The 19,808-nt window shown below is 46.2% G+C and overlaps 1 protein-coding gene across 1 annotated transcript in view; it reads right to left on the bottom strand.

Moving 5' to 3' along the window:
• The window catches only part of NOP53 (NOP53 ribosome biogenesis factor), a 259,858-nt gene that overhangs the window by 211,571 nt on the left and 28,479 nt on the right, over window positions 1–19,808 (bottom strand). Inside the window, exon 3 of the mRNA XM_069644371.1 lies at window positions 13,079–13,163. Coding sequence (XP_069500472.1) covers window positions 13,079–13,163 — 85 coding nt within the window. The remainder of the gene's footprint in view (window positions 1–13,078; window positions 13,164–19,808) is intronic.

Raw genomic sequence — 19,808 nt, 5'->3', positions numbered from 1 at the left:
AAGGAGCTGGGTATTATAATTATAACAGGGGGAGAGGAGGATTTATGAGAGGGAAAGGATACAGATATAACACCCAACAGCAGGTGGGAGGACTTAGAAATTCCTACCCCACAGGGCAACCAGTGTACCAGGACAACACAGGGAGCTTCCCATGGCAAAGCAGGGAACCACCCGTGTGTTGGAGTTGTGGATTATTAGGACATGTCACGCACGTGTAGGGTCAGGCCAGGAACACCAGCATGGAATGAACAGGTACAACCTAGGACCTCACAAGAACAGCAGGGTATACAACAGCAGCAGACGTTGCAACAAGGAAGTAAACCACAACAACAAATAACACAACAACAGCCACAAACATATTCACTGCCACAACAACAAGTAGCGATATCGCAACAACCCCAAACGCAACAAACACAATTGGGTAGGGTGACGGTCTTGGGACACAACCCTTACACAGGGAATGGCCAATCATTGTACCCTCAATAGGACAGCCCACAGACGGCCTTGGTGTGTCCCATCCTGTCAGTAACACCTAACAGTGCGGAGGAGCCACGCATAGAGGTAACGATAGGTGACAAAAAATTATCATTCCTTGTTGACACCGGGGCGACCCGGTCTTGCATAAGGGAAGGTAAATTTAAGATGTCAGGCGAAGCCATGAACACCCAAGGATTCTCTGGGGCTAAAGGGTTGGTTCCCTTTACTGATAACGTTCCCTTATCTATTGGAGATTATGATCTGTCAGTTCCACTTTTATATTATAGTGCCTCACCAGTAAATATACTGGGGAGGGACATAATGAACAGGTTGAATATGACGATCTCCTTTACAGAGGACGGCATAATTTGCTCTACTCCAGGGATTAACATGCTCGCAGCACGACAGATTATGCAAGCATACTGTGGACAGACAGCGATTAGGGCGGAGCCAGTAGATGGCGAGCTATTCCAGTATGGAACAGACATGGCATTTGCATGGATGCCAGGGATAGAAGGGAAAATATGGAGGAGGCCAGCAGCCTATCTGTTCCGACCAGAAACACCTGTTAATGAACCAGAAGGAAAGGTGGTTGTAATGGACATTGAGAGCATTATTGCAACAGCTGATTATATTGCTGTGCACGCCCAAGATAAGGAAGGGAGAGCATGGAGGGCAGTGATAGCACTAGCAGAAGGATGTAGGCTGACCCAGGTGTCAGATGAGGAACTGTTCTCAGAAGAAAAGGAGGAAGGTGAAATGGTGTTCATGATGAGTGTAGAAATATGGCTAAGAGTGGCTCACAAACAAGTAGCACAGAAAATTGCGATGGCACTTGAGGCACCCGCATGCACCCCAGTCCCCTTCTTTAAGGAGGATATGTCAAAGGTGCCCAAATCATTGTGGACTATTAGCCCTTATGATGTGGGATGTATAAAAAGCATAGGGGGAGCAAGGATAAAAATGAAAAAAGGTGCCATACTACCCAGAGTGAAACAGTACCCACTGTCAAAAGAGGCAGATGAGGGCATATATGAAACCATAACGGCCCTTATAAACAATGGCATATTGGTCCCCTCAGAATCACCATTTAACACGGCTGTGTACCCAGTTTGCAAGGCTAAAGGGGGGTCTTGGCGCTTCATACATGACCTCAGGCCCTTGAAGAACATAGTAGAAGCAGAATATCCAGTAACAGCAAACCCGGCCACAATATTGTGTGGCATTCCAGCGGAAGCGTCACGATTTACAGTGATCGACCTTAAAAATGCTTTTTTCTCAATACCATTACACCCAGACTCACAAGATTTGACAAGCTTCACTTACCGAAATACAAAGTGGAAACATACCAGATTGCCACAGGGGTATTGCGAATCACCCTCAATTTTCAACAGAGTAATACAGATGGATTTGGGTAACGTTGAAGTGGAAAGCACAGTGTTACAGTATGTGGATGACATAATAATTTGCAGTACAAACGAAAGTAAATGCAGAGAGGACTCATTAAAGATGTTGACAATATTGGCTGAAAAGGGGTACAAGGTAGACATGGAAAAGATACAATACTGTCAGGAACAGGTACTTTACATTGGCCAACTGATATCCCAACATGGAAGAAAGATTGCACCACAAAGAGCACAGGCCATTTCAAGCACTCCAATGCCACAGACTGTGAGGGAACTGCAGCAATTCCTGGGGCTGTGCAACTACTGTAGAGCATGGGTATTTGATTACAGTTCATACATAGGACCCCTGCTTGAGGGTTTGAGGGAAGCTAATAAAGGGGAGAAAAAGTTGGGGTGGACTATGGAAATGAGGGAGGCCTTTGATGAATTGAAAGACGCGATATCAACTGCTCCAGTACTGGCATCCCCAGACTATGAGCGACGATTTTTTATATTTTCACATTGCGACTCAGCAGTGATGAAAGCAGTATTGGCCCAAAAAACGAGCATGGGCTATAAACCAGTAGCATTTTACAGCGGTCATTTAGACCCTGTGATGTTAGGTCACTTCCCTTGCGAACAAGGTCTCGCTGCAGCTGCTTTTGCAGTGGAAAAAGCATCAGCAATAACCATGGGGTGTCCAACTACACTGTTTGTGGAACATGCACTATTTGCAATATTGAATAGACCTAAGTCCACCCTAACCACGCAGAGGGCATCAGGTTATGAGATCATTTTGTCTAGAGCTGAATTAGCAATTGTTAGATGTAGCACGGTTAACCCTGCAAGGTTCCTAGCAGAAGTAATTGAGGAGGGAGATTATGCCCATGACTGCACCCAAACAACTGAAATGTACTCATGTACTAGGAAAGTTGAAGAAAACGCACTAGAGGGAGGCGAGATTTTGTTTATTGATGGGTCATCAACTATTGATCAAGGAGATGGGATACGGAGGACTGGGGCAGCAGTGGTAAAAATGATGGAGGCGCCGGTGTGTGTGGCTATGAAATGTGTACAATTACCACAGCATTACTCCGCTCAAGCCGCGGAACTGGTTGCACTAATATTGGCATTAAAGGAAAGTTTTGACAAACGAGTAACCATATACTCTGACAGTGCATATGTTACATCCACTGTCCACTCAGGGCTATCAAAATGGAGAAGAAGAGGGTTTAGGAGAGCTGATGGCACTCCAGTGCAACATGCCCTCTTATTGGCTGAACTAATTGAAGTAATAAATGACCCCCAAGAATTAGCCCTAGTAAAATGCACCGCACACACCAATGGTGAAGACCACGTCTCAAAAGGGAATGCAGCAGCGGACGCACATGCGAAATATGCCGCGTACTTTGGTGAGATATGGAACCTCCCTGAATCACAGAGAGGGAGAGGGAGGGGAATGGCTAGGGAGATGTTGATAAGAGAGGGGTACACCCATCTCCCAGCCACGCAGATTATGGAGCTACAAGCGGCTGCACCAATGGCCGAAAAAGAAATATGGGTAAAAAGAGGATGTACAATGTCACCAACCGACGCACTATGGCGCCAGGGTGGCACTGGAAAAGTTGTAATACCATTGGCACTTTTGAACACCGCCCTGAGCCAATTACATCACCCAGCCCATACAAGCAAGGAAGTAATTGCAGCACGAATTAGAGAAGATTGGTTCTTCCCCGAGTTAAATTCTCATGTGTCAAATTTTATCAGCAATTGTCTCACATGTCAACAGTTTACGGCCGGTCATACCCTAAAAGTGATAAGAGGTACTATACCCCGGCCAGAGGGACCTTTTCGGCATCTTCACATTGACTATGTTGATATGCTCAACATATGTCAAGGTAATAGGTATATGATTGTAGTAGTATGCCCATTTTCTAGGTGGATTGAAGCAGGGCCCTGTTCACACCCAGATGCATTTAGAGCAGCCAAATTCCTAGTAAGGGAGGTTTTCCCCATGTGGGGAGTGTGCGAAGTGTTAAGGTCAGACAACGGCCCGCATTTCGCAAACGAAATGTTCCAGCATATCACATCCTTGCTGAGCATAAAACACAAATTCGCATGTGCATACCACCCACAGGCTAACGGTGTATGTGAACGCCTGAATGGCCTATTGAAGGAGGCAATTGCAAAAATACAACAAACAACAAAGAAAAGCTGGTTGTATTGCCTTCCATTAGCCCTATTTGAATTGAGGAATAGGCCAGGGTCCGACCACCACCTCACCCCTCACGAGGTGGTTACTGGACGTCAAATGCGCCTTCCCCTAACGCCAACGTCAAGGGCATTCACTGATCACGAAAGCACAGCGAGTGTGTTAGGTGATGAAATGTACCAATATGTGTCTTCTTTGATTACTAGTGTTGTGTTTGTGTCTCAACAGCTCGAGCGCACACGGGGCGGGTCTACCAGCAATCAACAAGAAGGCGCCAATACAGAATTGGAAAAGGAGAACTTGTGCAAACTTGCTAAAGGTGACCACGTGCTACTTCGCAATTTCAACAGGAAATGGAACGATAAAAGATTTACTGGCCCCCATCTGGTAGAGGACGTATCAACAAGAGCAGTAAAGCTAAAGGACAAGCGTGCCTGGAACCACCTACATGATGTAAAGATCTACAAACTGCAGACCCGCCCCAGCGCCAACGACAGGTCCATTGGAAGAACAGCAACATCCCCAACAGCGGAAGGAAGTTCTACCACAGACAACGACCCAATTGTTCCCATACCGTGTCACTACCCAGCTTCCCCGGAGACAATAACTGACGAAGAAAGGGGTGATCCCCATACTGCCCACCCCATGGTCACACGCTCAAGGAGTAAAAATACTACCGCCAACTGAGCCCAGCCCCCCCCTGCCCATTGACCCCCAAATACAGTAATAACTGAACTGAAGGACATTGCCTGCACAAGTACACATGTAAACACGTGAATGTTCTCCGTTTCTCTTCTCTCGCACATACAGGGACTGCTTATTATTGTATTGTTAAGAATATAGCTAACTAACAAGTTCACTGCCCAGGCGTAGATGGTACTCCCAGACGATAACTACCCAGAAGAATTGTCACACCAATTTGTATACGAAATAAAACAGCCAACGTACCTAAAAAAGAGAAGGGTACGTGTCTACTACACAGCATTCCTCTTGGCCAGAGAATATTCAATGCCCCACCTCCGCCCATAATTGCCGGTCCTAAGAGATAGATCACTTAGAGTAGCGTGGGAACAGCTCTTCGCCTGGGCACTGAATGACTATTTGATAGGGAGAGCTTAAAGAAAAACAACTAACATTTAATAACCAGCATTTTGAGAGTTTTCAGGCGGGCAACTTTAACGTTGCAAGAATACGCTGCCAGGACTGCAGCAAGGTAAGAGCAAAATGCCGGTGAGATTAGCATATGTGATAAAACTAATAGGGATTTTGATGATCATCGGGTTCTTGGCTGCCTCTGTATGGCAGTACAGCTATGCTATTAATTTTATTGCTGCACCCAAACCTAATACACCCCCGTCCCCTGCTGCAACAGGTGTTACGTCAGGTGATAGTAGTAGAATTGCACCCAAGCAAAATAGAGTTAAACGCAGCACATACTCAGACAATAAAGGTATTGATAATTATATACAAGATTCAGCACACGTCTCAAACAACATATGGTACCAACACATGACCCGCATTGGTAAGCAGACAACAGAGGACAGCTGCTACGTTTGGTCATTAATACCATACGCCATGAGTGCTTCTCGAACATTTGTTGCCACAGAAATAGATGAAGACAGCACGGTGCATAATATACCTGGCACTGTTCCAAACGAAAGGACGATTTCAAGGGACAGTGGTGCATATGACATGGAAAACACGAGACTCATACCCATATGAAAACAACTTCCTCAAGACCTATTTGAGTTACCACAAGAGCAGTTTACATGCTGAAGCATTCAAATACATAACAAGTGGTCCTGCAAAAGGAGAAACAAAGAAAGTAACACTGCAGTATCTACCATGTGATTGGTACGCCACTGAAGTTCCGGGTAAACAAGGATGTTGGGAGAGACCACTGGTGACGATAACCGGGAAGGTGTACCTGGACAACAGCTGGGAGATAGGAGTGATTGGCAGCAACATGGTAACAAAAGAAACTATCGAGGCACACAACCACCGATGTTGGACGATGTGGATCAAGTACGTACCAATGCTCACGTGGGTGGAAACGGATGAAGACCCAATAACAATACTGCCGCTGACTGCGCCCAAGGTATGCTACCAGCATAAAGGAGAGGTGGACGTAGGATATAACACCAACTGTGCAAGTGTGATGGAGTTACCTGAGGGGGGAGCAGGAACAGCAGTAATAATGGACCATTATTGGGCCTGTGGAGAAAAGGCATACCATACACTGCCTCCCCTGTGGAATGGTGGGTGCACAATGGTGCATGTCAATGTACCATCACTAGTGGTACCCAAGAAGCATGTCAATGTGGCCAACTTTCCAAAAATGGATGAAGGGGACAAGAGAAAAAAAGAGATCTGCACCACTTCAGGAGGAGCAAGGGAACAGGACCAACAGCGATGATACTGTCCTAAATAGAAGGAAAAGACAAGGAGAACCATTGACAGGAAATTACCTGTGGGGAAGGTCGGAAACGGCACGCACTTCAATACCGCCAGAACACAGACTATTCAGCAGAGCAGCAATGTTCTTCTCCTCAATAATACATCCGGGACTACAGGCTTACGTAAACGCAAAATGGCTCCAGATAACTAGATGGGAACTAATGATGACCATCAATTCTACAGTAAATGGATTCAACGCAATAAAAGAGGAGCTGCGAGCTATAAGGATGGTAGCACTCCAGAACAGATATGTGTTGGACCTTCTCACAGCAATGGAAGGAGGAGTTTGTGCAAAGATAGGACAATCATGCTGCACGTTCATACCTGCCAACAATGCTGACAATGGTACACTGACCGAAGCAGTTTCACAATTGGCCCAGATGCACTCCAAAATGATGGATGAAAGTAACGGTGTAAACAAGGATAAGAGCTGGTTTTCACTATTATGGTCATGGATGCCATCCTGGCTGTCAGATGGACTGAAAATTATAGTGGGTTGTACTATTTTGGCTGGAGCTACGCTGATCATAATTAGATTTTGGAAGGCCCGGAAGGCACGTACCACTGACGAGTTGCTCGAAATGGTGGGAATGCACCCCTTGATGCCAGCAGATGACGGCCAACATACAGGTGTGATAATACAGGAGAGGGAGAAGTTGCGCAACCAAATCATCACCAACCATCTGGACCCACCATCAGTGAAGATAGAGAACCCAAGAAACCCCAGGAGCTACATAGGGAAATGGGTATACTGTACTCCTGGAGGAACCTGTGAATATATGTATTGGTCATTTGAAGATCATGTAAACCACTATGGACATCTAGGAGGAATAACTAAGATATGGCGAGTAAGAGGAGATAACGAAAAGGATATGTTTGTGGTCGACAAGTCGACCAGAGGGGGGACTGAAGTGGGAGAATGGAAGACCAGGCTCCCGTCCTTCACCTCTCGTGCTTGGCCTAAAGGGTCACGACCCAGACACCCGCCACGAGAAGAGTTTGTCCATTTACCAGACGACCAGATACCCTGGTACAGGAACATACGGATGTGTCCATCTGCCTGCCCAGCAGCCCGCACTGGCCATGCCGACACCTGCGGCACGGACCAACTAGACTAAAATCTACACGTCGTTAGAGATGCCATGACGACCTAGACAACGGTAAGCACACCTGTGCAAATATACACACTGGACATTCCCTCACCAATCTACACAAAGAATATACTCAGTGCTATGACATAGGCGACAGGCATACTCACGGACGTGCATCTTTATTATTTTTTACATAGGCTTTCAGAATGCAGAAACGCAAGACGCGTCATGAACTTATCTACGAAGCTTGCTCACGCTTCTCTTAAAACCAGTTACCACCATGAGAAATATAATGAAGACACGATACTGGTCATGGAACTATATGGTACTGTAACCTAAAGCACCTGTGCACCAGACGGACCCACTTATACACTAGGCCTAAGTAGGCCTCAAGCAAGAGCTCCCGTGGACATTAACAAAACAAGAGTCAGGTTGCTGATCCTGCAGAATGAGCCCGGCGAAGCAACCAGCCAAGGTCGCAATGTTGCAAACCCACATTCCAAGAACAAATCATCAAGGGCACGATGTTGCAACCTCGCACTCCGTGCACCAACGTTAAAGTCACACCTGCAAATTAAACCAGACACACACTGGAAAAACAATATTAATTGTGCAGAATTCTGCCTCAAACACGGTCCCACCTCACGTGACCAAGCCGAACCTGACGAGATGCCAAGCCCAGGAGAAAAGAGGCGTCTGGATCCCTCGCCACGAGACACAGGCAGATACACTTGAAAGGCTCAATGGACATCTGAAACAGTGGGAGCGGTCAGCCTCCAGCTATGAATAAATCCTCACATTGTCTGCACGTACCCATAGTGAAACATTGTTGCAAATTGCAGGTACACCGAGAGCTGGGAACAGCGGTGGTCCCAGGCTGGGAAGCTCACGGGCGCACCAATCAGAACATGGGGCTCTTATTACTGACGCCAGTAATATTAACCAATCCTTAGGAGTCTTCATGTAACAATTCTCATGTATCTAATTGTAGGGACAACCCAGATATATCACCTGACTAATCCTCGACCACTAACATTGTTCTCTATACGTGTGCTATACTAACCCTACCACTCGAGTAATCAATTAAGAGTGGCAATAGGTTTTTGTTAACTTTCTAAAGTGACGCAAGTAACGCGTCATAATACAGTAAAAAGGGCCTGCGAGCCCCACTATTGTGTGTGTGTCAGGACGGACGCGTACGCTCCTTGACCCATCCCTGCCGTTTTGTCTAATAAACAGCAGAGTCACCTTGCTTCTTGCGTGTGTCTCATACTCTATCTCATCTGGGATATACGGGAGGAGTTGGGGCCTCCCTGCCCGGAGGTCTGCGGACGGCCCGGCCGACCCTGGCAGAATTTCCCCCCCGACAATACCACGCTCAAACCTACACCTATCTTGCCGAAACCACTACAGCAATTCTAATTCTCCCCAGTTTCCACCCAAGAAGAAATTAACATTATTGCCTCACTTAAACCTTCTAACTGCCAAGGTGACTCCTGTCCAGCTTCTGTCATCAAAGACATAGCCAAATAATTGCCCCCCTTCATAACCAGCCTCATCAATGCCTCCTTTCACTCAGGCACCTTCCTAACCAACCCGAAGAATTCATGGGTACTACTACTAAAAAATAAAAGAAAAAGAAAAAAGGCAACACTTGCCCCCAGCATCCCCACCAATTTCTGTCCTATTACCACGGTACCTTCTCCTTAAAATTATTGACAAGGCTGCCTATAACCTAATTCAAACGTACCTAGAGGCCCACAAACTAGTTGGACTCAGACAATCCGGATTCAGGGCCCAACATGGGACAGAAACTGCCATGATCGATCTAAAGATTCAAATTGATGACTTGAGGGACAAAGGGAAATCTGCGCTCTTGCTTCTTTTGCACTTGTCAGCTGCCTTTGAAATGATAGATCACAAGGTGCTTTGTAGACACTTATCCACTGCGGCTCACTTTTCAAAAGAAGCAACAGCATGGATCCAATCTTTCCTCAACAACAGATCCATAAGAGTCTTCTCTACCTCTGCAGCAGCTGATCCCATCCCCATTACCTGTGGTGTTCCACAAGGTTCAGGTTTATCACCTACCATGTACAATGTGTTCACCAAACCATTGTTTGACGATCTGGACCATCTGGGTGTTACCTACACCAACTATGCAGATGACACCCAGATCCTCCTGCCTCTATCAGGAGATGATGATACGGACCTTGCTCTTGTCAACAAAATCCATCTCATCATTCAGGCTCGGATGGCCACTCACGGTCTTTACCTGAATGAAGAGAAGACAGAGTTACTCCCGTTAGCCTCCCCTACCAACGTGAAGAAACTTAGCAACCTATACGAATCTTTCAACACTGATGATATAAAAGGTGACTAATGAAGTTAAAACCCCTGGGTTTTTACCTAGACTCCTCCCTGAGTCTGCGCAAACAGGTTACTGCAACAGCTTAAACAACTGCATACACCTACAATCTCATCCATTCCTGCAAACCCTTTCTCTCCCCGGAATGTTGTATGACCCTAGCGCGTGCACTAGCTTTATCAAAAAATCTACTACTGCAACGCCCATTTAGGAGCAAGTAAATCCATCATCGATAAACTCCAAATCTTGCAGAATAATGCCCTTGGAACCGCCTTGGGCATGTCCAGACGGCAACATATTTCAACTACCAGACGGAACAACTGTCTCTCCATCCATGAAAGAATCCAGCTCAAAACAGCCTCCCTTACCTATAAATGCCTAAATAATCTTGCCCCTCAATACCCGGCAGAAAAATGTGTCAAAAACAATCACACAAGACCAACCAGGATGACTAACACTGGCCACCTAACCGTGCCGAGATACAAAGCTAAAAGAGCAGGGGAGAGCAGCTTCCCAGTGATGGCTGCCCACTATGGAACTCCTTCCCCTCCACACTACGCACAGACCAATCCTTCTACAAATTCAGAAAAGACACACCTGTATCGAGCCCAAACAGTACATATCTCCCCCTAGTATCATTTTACTGTATTACTCTAACTGTATGTATATACCTTGCCTCTTGTTTAAAGTGTATAGCGTTATTCTTATTATTGCCACATACCTCTATATGTAATTATTGTGTACTACCTATTCTGTAACCATGAAAATGCATATTGTTGTAATGCGCCCAGATACCTCAGGGTGGGGTGTGCACTATAAATAATAAAACAAACAGTAAAGCAAAATGTTCTGGGGTTGACACAGGTCAGGAAAATGTACCATTACTATAACAATCTTACCCAGCACTCAGGAATAGTGCTTCATCTAACCTTTATGCATCAGACTACTAAAAAAAAAAAAAAAAAATTTTTTAAATTTAAAAAGAAAAGCAGTCTGCGGACCTTTCTTGCTCACCTAACTATCGCCCTATCTCGACTACCCCCTTCCTGGACAAACTTTTGGAGAAGTTGTCATCTCCCAATCAATCCACCACACCGAATCGGTTGGCTGTCCCAACGTCCCCACCAGTCTGGCTTCAGGGCAGCCAGAGGCACAGATAACACCCGTGGAAGACTTACTCTCAAACCTAGACGCCAACTCTCATTCTGTTCTTATCCTCCTTGATCGGTCCTTTGCCTTCAACATAGTCAATCATGGCACCCTCTTAAAATGACTCATACTCGGGGCGCCACGTATCGGGCACTGGCTTTGTTGACCCCTTTCCTTTCAAAACGGCCCTCCCAGGTTCAAATGGGCCCTTTTCTCTCACTCCACCTCGCTCTCTACTTGCGGAGTCCCTCAGGGCTCTATCCTCGCTGTGGCTCCTTAACATTTACCTTGCCCCTCTTGCCCACCTGATCACCTTCTCTCCTCACTTCCAATGTTATGCAGCCGACACTCCGCTCTCCTTTAAGCTTCCCTCCTCTCCCACTGTCTGACTTATTCAGGCATGGTATGCTGCCAATGATCTCAGTCTCAACACCAGCAAGACGGAGCTCCTTCTCATTGAACTCTCCCCTCCCCCCCCCACCCTACCTTTTCTCTGGGCCCTTCCCCCCTGAACCTCTTGTGAGGCAAAAATCACTTTCCTCACCTTCCCCCAGAAACGTAATGTTGCCAGAGCTCTGGTTCTCTCCAGGCTCGAATACTGCAACAGACTGTTCCTCAATCTGCCCCCCCCCCCCACCCTCTTCAACTAATCCAGAATAGGACTGCAAGACTTATCCCTCGTCCTCAAGCCCAGGGACCACATCTCTCCAACCTCTGCAAGGATCAAATTCAAGACCCTTTGCATTGTCCACAAGGCTTTCTGGGACCAGGGACCGTGCTACATGCAACTTTCTCTCCCTAAATATCTCCCTGCTACAGTCCTTTGGTGCTCTAACTCTCTGCAGGTCAAACGATTCTCCAAGTAGAGTTCAGGCAGGGGGGCTAGATCCTCTTCCTTGGCAGGAGCCTCCCCCTCTGAAATGGCCTCCACGCCCCTATCAAACATGAGCCGGATCTCTCTGGATTCTTCTCAAGACCTTCCTTTTCTCCTCCTCCTTCACTCTACCCCTTCCTTGCTAATGCCCCCCTGCTAAGGTGACTGGCTGCCTGGTCCCTTCTGAATCATACAGGGTTCAGGCCATCCCTCGACCAGTCTGTCGCTGCATCCACTCACTAGAACTTTCCTTCGGGTACCCTTCCCCGACTACACTACCTAGTCTGGACTACCCTTATCCCGTCCCCCAGTGCACTTGCACTCCGTGCTCCCCTTAGCACTTACCCAGCCCCTGGAGCCCCCTCCCCTCTGACCTGCCCCTCCAACCCCCACCTGCACTTCGTTTGCTACACTTACACGGTGCAAATGTCACAAGGCATAGTAGAACCGTATATTGTTTTTATCCTCCGGTTCCCCCTTAGTATTAAGAAACACATTTTGCTGTATAGGCGCCATAAAAATGTTCAATAAATATAAAATAAATACTTCCTATCTTCTCCCACGGGTGCATGCATATATGTTTTATAATAAGTGGGTGACAATAAATCAATCTCTATTTTTGTACTTACCCATCTAACTGGAATTATTGGTGTTATTCTGCGTGGGCTCATAGCCCTAGACCACTATCACAGCCCTCCCGAGTTTAAGCCTTGCCGCTCTGCTACCTTACCTTGATTCGATTTGGCTAGATCTCAACTGTCTCCCTGTTGACCATAACAGGTTGGCCTCCCAAAATCTACCCCCACGGCGGAGCGGGTGCACATTCTGAGTCCTGCAAAATGTATTTTAAACCAGAGATTGGGAGGGAGTGTGGCAGAAGAATCCAGACTTTAATGCATGCATTATCAGCAATCCTCTCACAAGCAAAGCACAGTTAAAACTGAAAGAAGAGAGCTATCCAATAATTGGATAAAGCATAGAACAAGTTACAGAGAAGCAGGTTTGCACAAGCTTCCCGTAATCTTTCCTACACCCAAAAAGAAACAAAACCCTTCAGGAACTTACTCTTTTGGAGGCGCTACTTTAGAATCAGATTGCAAGATGAGATCTATCCGCAGGGGCTTGCCTTTGCTGAGAGGGACTGTCACAACTGTGGAAGAAAGAAAACACATTCTTAAATACAGAGGGCTTACAGACAAATGTTCAGCTCATGAGCAAACTAGGGCTGAAAGCTTGATACGCCAGTTGGACACATTGTACTCTGTGCATTAGGTTTATATACCCTGTCCTTGATGAAGGCCCCTTGTTTGCCATCCCAGGGTAGGGTGTTGCCAAAACAAACTTACGTGTCAGATGATGTATAAAAATCATGAACCGTCACCTTAGGTAAGGTGCCCGCACATCTTTTAATATACCGATGGCATGAAACATTTTTGCCCACCCAGTTAAGACACTTGGTGTCCACTTAGATTCCACTCTATTCATGACGCGTCAAGTCAGCGTTATTGACTCTGCTTCTGCCCATACCACTAAACTCATCAATGAAGTAAAACCTTGCCTTTCTAAACAAAGCTGCCTTTCTATAGCTAGTGCCACCATTGGAGCCAAATTAGATTACTGCAACGTCCTTCTAGTAGGGACCTCGGCAAAAAATCTAAACAGACTTCAGGTCATTCAGAATTATGCCCTTAGAGCAGCCCTTAAAATACCTACAAGGGACCACATCACTCAAACTAGGCGAGATGCACACTGGCTCCCTGTGAAGGAGCGGATTACATTTAAGACCCTCACCCTTACATACAAGTGTTTTACACAATGCCCCACCATACCCATCAGATACCATTGTTAAAGATGCCTCCACACGCCCCAATAGAACTTGCCATGACAACAAACTACACATCCCCTCCATCAAAAGGAGGAAAGCTGGGGTATTGGTTTCCCTCATTTAGCACCAAAACTATGGAACGCACTACCCAATTCACTTAGAGCAGATCCCTCCCTCTCAGCATTCAGTAAATCCCTAAAAACTACTCTTATTCAACTGAGTCTGCTCCATCCTCTCCCCCCACCCCCGCACTCTCACACCATGTTAGTCCTCTACATTGTATGCTGCAACTTTGAATGTACTTCCTGTCCATCCGGACGATTGTACCATGCAACTAAGCTTGTTGTCTTGTAACAGTGCCACGATGCCCGAGGGCTGCTGTGCGCTTTATAAATGTTAATAAATAAAAACCAATGATTTGGGTTTGTAAATTATCAGGTCGTCCCTCCTTCCCAAACCACTCTCGCGCCCACCCCCCAAATCTAAACATATGACCCCCGCCGGTATTACAGTCACTGCAAGCCTTTTCAAGGGTCTAGAAAAGAGTCTCCTAGGGGGAGGAAGTCTTGATACATGTAGGATTTCCTCCAGTCTTATAAATTGTATAATTCCCTCCTACCTGGGCACTTGCTCTCTTAGGGGTTACTCAGTCCCAACTCTTCTTGGGTCTTCCTGACTTCCTCCAGTGTTAAGGACGTTTTTGAACCACCCACTGTTGAAGGAACTACAACCACTGACCTTCACAGAGGCTAACACACCGGACAAGAAATGGAAGCCAAACCTCTGCAAGGTAGGCAACATGGACAAAGCAACAAGGCTCGACTCTCAGGTAGGGGTAGCAGGCTGACACAAAGTTACAATGAATACACACATACCTCTAGAAAATACACTACACTAAAATATGCTTTAGTCACACAGCCATCCAGCTCATCAAAACGGATTTACAGTACAATACGCAGTGTTAAAAGATAGCAATTATTCCCATTTGTTGTGCGCATTGGGGGCATCGTGGCGCTGGTTACAGAGAGGGCATGAACTTAGTTACACACAGAAACACATACAAGCATGGTTAATGTACAGTTGCAGTGGGCGGAGTGTCATAGGTGGGGTTGTGGGTTAAAGATAAGTTTTGAGGTTCTTTCTGAAGGCAGTGAGAGAGCTTTCTGCTCTTAGGGCAGTGGGTAGTTTGTTCCATAGTTTTGGGGCTAGATGAGGGGAAACCTTATCTAGCCCCAAATAATTATAAAAACAGTATTGTACTAAGGACTCTATACCCAACTGCCTAGATGTGGGTCCACTACCACAGGTGTGCAAACATAAATTAACAGGTAGTGGGGAGAGCAAGTGAATCACGAAACCTAACAAGCAGGTAATGGCCCTGCACAATTCAGTACAGTGTCCTAGCGACACAATTCCCCATCCCCACTTCCCCCAGGTGTATGTGGAAGGCCCTAGACCTGGTGATCAGCACGTAACAAATAAGGTACGGGTAGGCAAGAAAGGGACCCAGGGATTTTTACCAACATGAAGAATACTCCAAAAAATCCAACACACTCCATATCAATGTGGACCTACATGGCAAAGCATTAATAAAATACAAAAAGCAAACATGATACTCAAATACGGTCATTGAGGGGATTAAAAATGTTTAACCACGGACATAGAAGGGATCAAAATGAAGGTTGGAAAAGCAGGAGCTAAAAGCAGCTCCTGGGTATCTGCAGTGACCAGGAGCTACCACTGGGGAATGAGGAGCTATTACATCGCATTCTGACAATCCAACTTAGTTAGGTTGGAAACATCTACATTTATGATGACATTTTAAGCTTTAAAATGTCATATAGATGTGTCCTAATGTTTCTTTATACCAAAACCAAAGAGTTACATTCACATAGGCATTTGTTGACCATCAGTTGGCCTGCAGAGCCAAAAGTAGCTCCTGGTTGCTGTTGGTGTCTATTAGGAATGATGATCTATACTCTGGCCTGGTGGACAGATGCATAGAAGGCCAGCCTAGTACAAGGACAACTCTGGGAGCTGTAGTCAAACCAGTTCATGGTGGGGAGCTTGTAAAGGGTCCACACAATGAGCGCGCACACACACAGTGAAAGAGTCAAAGAACACACTTCGACAAACAGATATAAAAATACATCTTTACTTATGGCCCACAAAACAGTCAAAAGGGACGAACAGGTAAGATCACTCAATACTGAAAATTAGATACATATATACAATTACTGTAGTATGGCAAAATACTGCCGAAGAAGAAACCGTGAAGAGACGCTTGCTGCAACCTCCTGGACCTTGAATTGCCCAGTGAAGTCCAACTGCTGTGCTGACCTCCCTTTTCAGCACAACAGAGAAGCTCAGACGGAACGACTGCTCCCCTTGGGTTAGTGGGACCAACTAACTACGAGACAAACTCCTCTTTGGCGCAATATCTAACTGTGCATCTCCGTTGCTGCAGAAGCCCAATGCCAGGGGTCGAGTGTCCATAGTAGAGTGCAACGTCTGCCACAAAACGAATCCAGCCAAAAGCTCCAGGAGCCTCCTAAGGACACTCCAGAAGCAGTAAATCCCGATCCAGAGTCCCCTCACCAGAAAGCAGCGCCGAGGGATCAAAAAGTCCAACCAGTGTCCATTGCTCTGCATCAGTGCTGAAAGTGCTGCTGAAACGAAGAAAACTCGTAGCTGCCGACAAGTGGTATGGAGAATTCTCAGAAATGTGCCAATTCCCTCTAACTTAGAGACCCCCAGCAACTTTGCTGGATTTTGAGGACCTGAAGAGAATGAGACCCTTTTTTCCCCACTCTCATGCATTTTAATGTGATTTGTGTACACTGTTTCTTTTGGTTGAGGAGTCTGAGATGTGGCACACAGCACCTTTAGTACAGTGACACAGGGAAGTCTTAGATTTCCCCAAGGTTTAAATACCTTCTCTGGGATAGACTACTGTTTCCCAGAGCAGTAAGGTGAAATTGACTTTACTTACATTTGTAACTTTCTAGACCCAGCACACACTATCTCACAATAGGGTGCTGGAGGGGTTACTTAGTATCCCCTTTGTCTAATTTCTCATGTGGCAATTTTATGTTACCCTTTCCTCACTGAATGGCTGGTGGCATTGGTTTCATCATAACTACGGTGGTGTGCCTTTACTGCAGCTGCATTTGCAGCTGCAGTAAAGAACCCAAGGGTGCAATGTTTGTCAAAATGGCCCCAGTCTTCTTTTTTTCGCCATTTCTTTGTGGAAAGGTCCTTCTTGAGATTTACCCTGCGCGCCAAACCAGGTTTGGTCCCTTTGTTCGTTTTTCCTTTGGCGGGATTCAAAGGTGGAGCCTGCATCTGGGTCTGGGGTAGGCAGGAAGTGATGGAGGTGCCCGAAATTCCCTGTGCTTAGTCTCTTAGAAGACCCAAATGCACTCTGGTGACTGGCTGGCTGTCCGGCAAGGACAGCCACCCAGCTGGGCGAGTGGCAGCTAGGCTGGAATGAAAGGGAGAGAACTGTATAAAAGACGAGTCCTTTGGCTTGGAAGGCAGAGTCGAGCACTGGACAAAGGAACCGAAGAAGAACTTGAAGAGGATGCCTGCTGAAACTCCTGGACCGTTGGTTTGCCCGGTGATGCCCTGCTGCAGTGCCGAAATGCCAAGTTTGCATCGACAGAGAAGCCCCTGCAAGGACGACTTCTCCCCTTGAGTTGGTGTGACCAATCAACTCCAAAGTAAGCCACCTGGACATCCATCTCAGAGCTGGTTGAATTTCCACAGATTTGCTGCTGGAAAACGTAGAGCCAGGGAGAGGAACACCAGTTTGTGTGCATTGTTTTTAAGTTGGCCAAGAGCTCCAGGAAGATCCTCGGACTCCCAGGAAGCAGGACTGACTGAGCCTGAGCCCCCTCAGAGTGCGAGACCCAGATGCAAGGAAAGACCAAGACAGCCAGGAACCGCGGTGTTGCTATTTGCGGTAGACGAGAGGAGCTGAAACACTGAACAGGAACGGAAAGTGAAGTTTGCCGGTTGCGAGTTTTGGCCGTCCTAGTACAGGTCAGGAGTCCCCCGACGTGCTCCCTCTTGTCCCCACGACTGAGGCCCAGAACAGGGATACCTACAAAGCTGCATAGGAACAGGCATCATTCGCTGCATCTTTTCTTCATTTTAAAAAGGTACTGTGCAAAGTCTAAAAGAACTTACCTCTTACTGTAGTGTGGCTTGTATCTTCGATTTTATTTTTATTTTTTTATTTTTGGATTTGTAAAGCATACTACAGCCCCCCAGGCAACGAGGCGCTATAAGTAGACTTAAAAAAGGCCTGCTTGTGGGTTACAGTAAGCGGGCCAAGGTGTGAAGCTTAACAACATGCAGTTATTTATACAGCTGAGTTACTGAGTACAATTTTCTACAATACAGAGTATGTCGAGTTCAGGTTATAGCGAAAGTAGAGACATTATACATGAGGAATAGACTCTTTAGACAAAGCCTCGTTTTTAGGGCCTTGCGGAAGGCGGCATGGGACTCGATAGATCTAATCTGGTCTGGGAGTTTGTTCCAGAGATGGCGGCCATAGTTGGGAAGCTAGATCCTCCAGCATGCACTCTGCATGAGTGAGGTACTGTGATGCGGTTGGCATAGGCAGATCTGGCGGGTCTGGAGGCTGTTTGTCTGGAGATCATTCTACTACTCACAAGTCTAACAGCTTGTGGCCCTACCTTGATTCATCTTTTTCTTCAAAGACTTCTGAAACATTTTGCAAAGACTTTTCTACTTACCTTCAAAGAGGGCTTCAGTCCATCTAGACTCTTGCCCATTGACTTTGGCTTAGCCCGTTTCAACTGAATGACTCTTATTGGGGGATCTGGAAGCATTTGCCTGCTTAAGAAATATTTGCAGTAACTCGTTTGCTCCAATAACCTTTTCCTTTTTACTTGCTCTTAACTAATTCTGAATGCCAACAGTAATACATTAATGTCAACAGCACCGTAGCAATTGAAGTCACCTGTGGGTGTGGGTCGCTGCTGTATGCCATCCCAAAAGGGTATTCACTGATTCTGAACTAAGAGATTGTGTGATTTTGAAGTATATTTGTGTGGTGTTTTACAGTGCTCCCTTCTGAAGAAGGCTTACATTAACTGACTGGTAAATTAATCAATAATTGTTTTTAATCAAGAAACCCTGTGTGTAAGTATTTGCTTGGATACTTGTCACCGTGAACTTCTGTTTACAGAGGTTCACGGTGACAAGTATCCAAGCAAACAGCCCCCTCTTGAGATAAGCCTGGCTACTCGTCCACACTACCAACCTGTGTAGTACAGACTTATACCAAAGGTTGGGTTACTACTGCCAGGAGGTCAGGGTTGTTCTAGTGTACCCTATGGGTACTGCATAAAATCTTGCCTAACAACAACCTTCCTAAGTACTGCCGCAGGAGCCCTCCAGACGTCCTCCCTCGTGTCCCTGCGACTGAGGCTCAGGAACCATGGTCTGATTGGCTGTAGTAAGACGGAATCCAGCTGGACCCCTTTCTTCTAACCAAAGGTACTTTTTCGGGCTTGGGGGTACTTACCTTCTCGCCTTAAGTCGTGCTCTCACTTGAGACTTGCACCCGTTTACTCTAAGTTGATTTCAACTCCCTTTGCACAAGCTTAACAGCTTGTGTCCCTACAAGTGCTTATTCTGAACACTCACTTTGTGCAAGACCAATCCAAGAAGTGCATCAGAATTATAGGATGTGTGCAAATCACTTTGGCTGTCCTGGCTCCCTAAAGGCACTCTTATAGATCCATTGACTTTGTTATTGCTTACCCACAACCCCCATAGGTTGTATCTTGTTAATCATTGGTTGTAGCTTGTTAATCAAGGGTACTGCTGGGAAAGGCCCATCTAGACATCATTGGAGGATTCAGTTGTCCTCACATTTTCTGAGAAACTGTTCTAACCTTTTAATTCCCTTAACCCTTCCTTTCCGCAACTCTG

This window comes from Ambystoma mexicanum, chromosome 2p, assembly GCF_040938575.1.
Source record: "Ambystoma mexicanum isolate Mex_15411 chromosome 2p, UKY_AmexF1_1, whole genome shotgun sequence".
Classification (NCBI taxonomy): Eukaryota; Metazoa; Chordata; class Amphibia; order Caudata; family Ambystomatidae; genus Ambystoma; species Ambystoma mexicanum.
The sequence above is the reverse complement of the archived record's forward strand: the minus strand, read 5'-3'. Positions and strand labels throughout refer to the sequence as shown.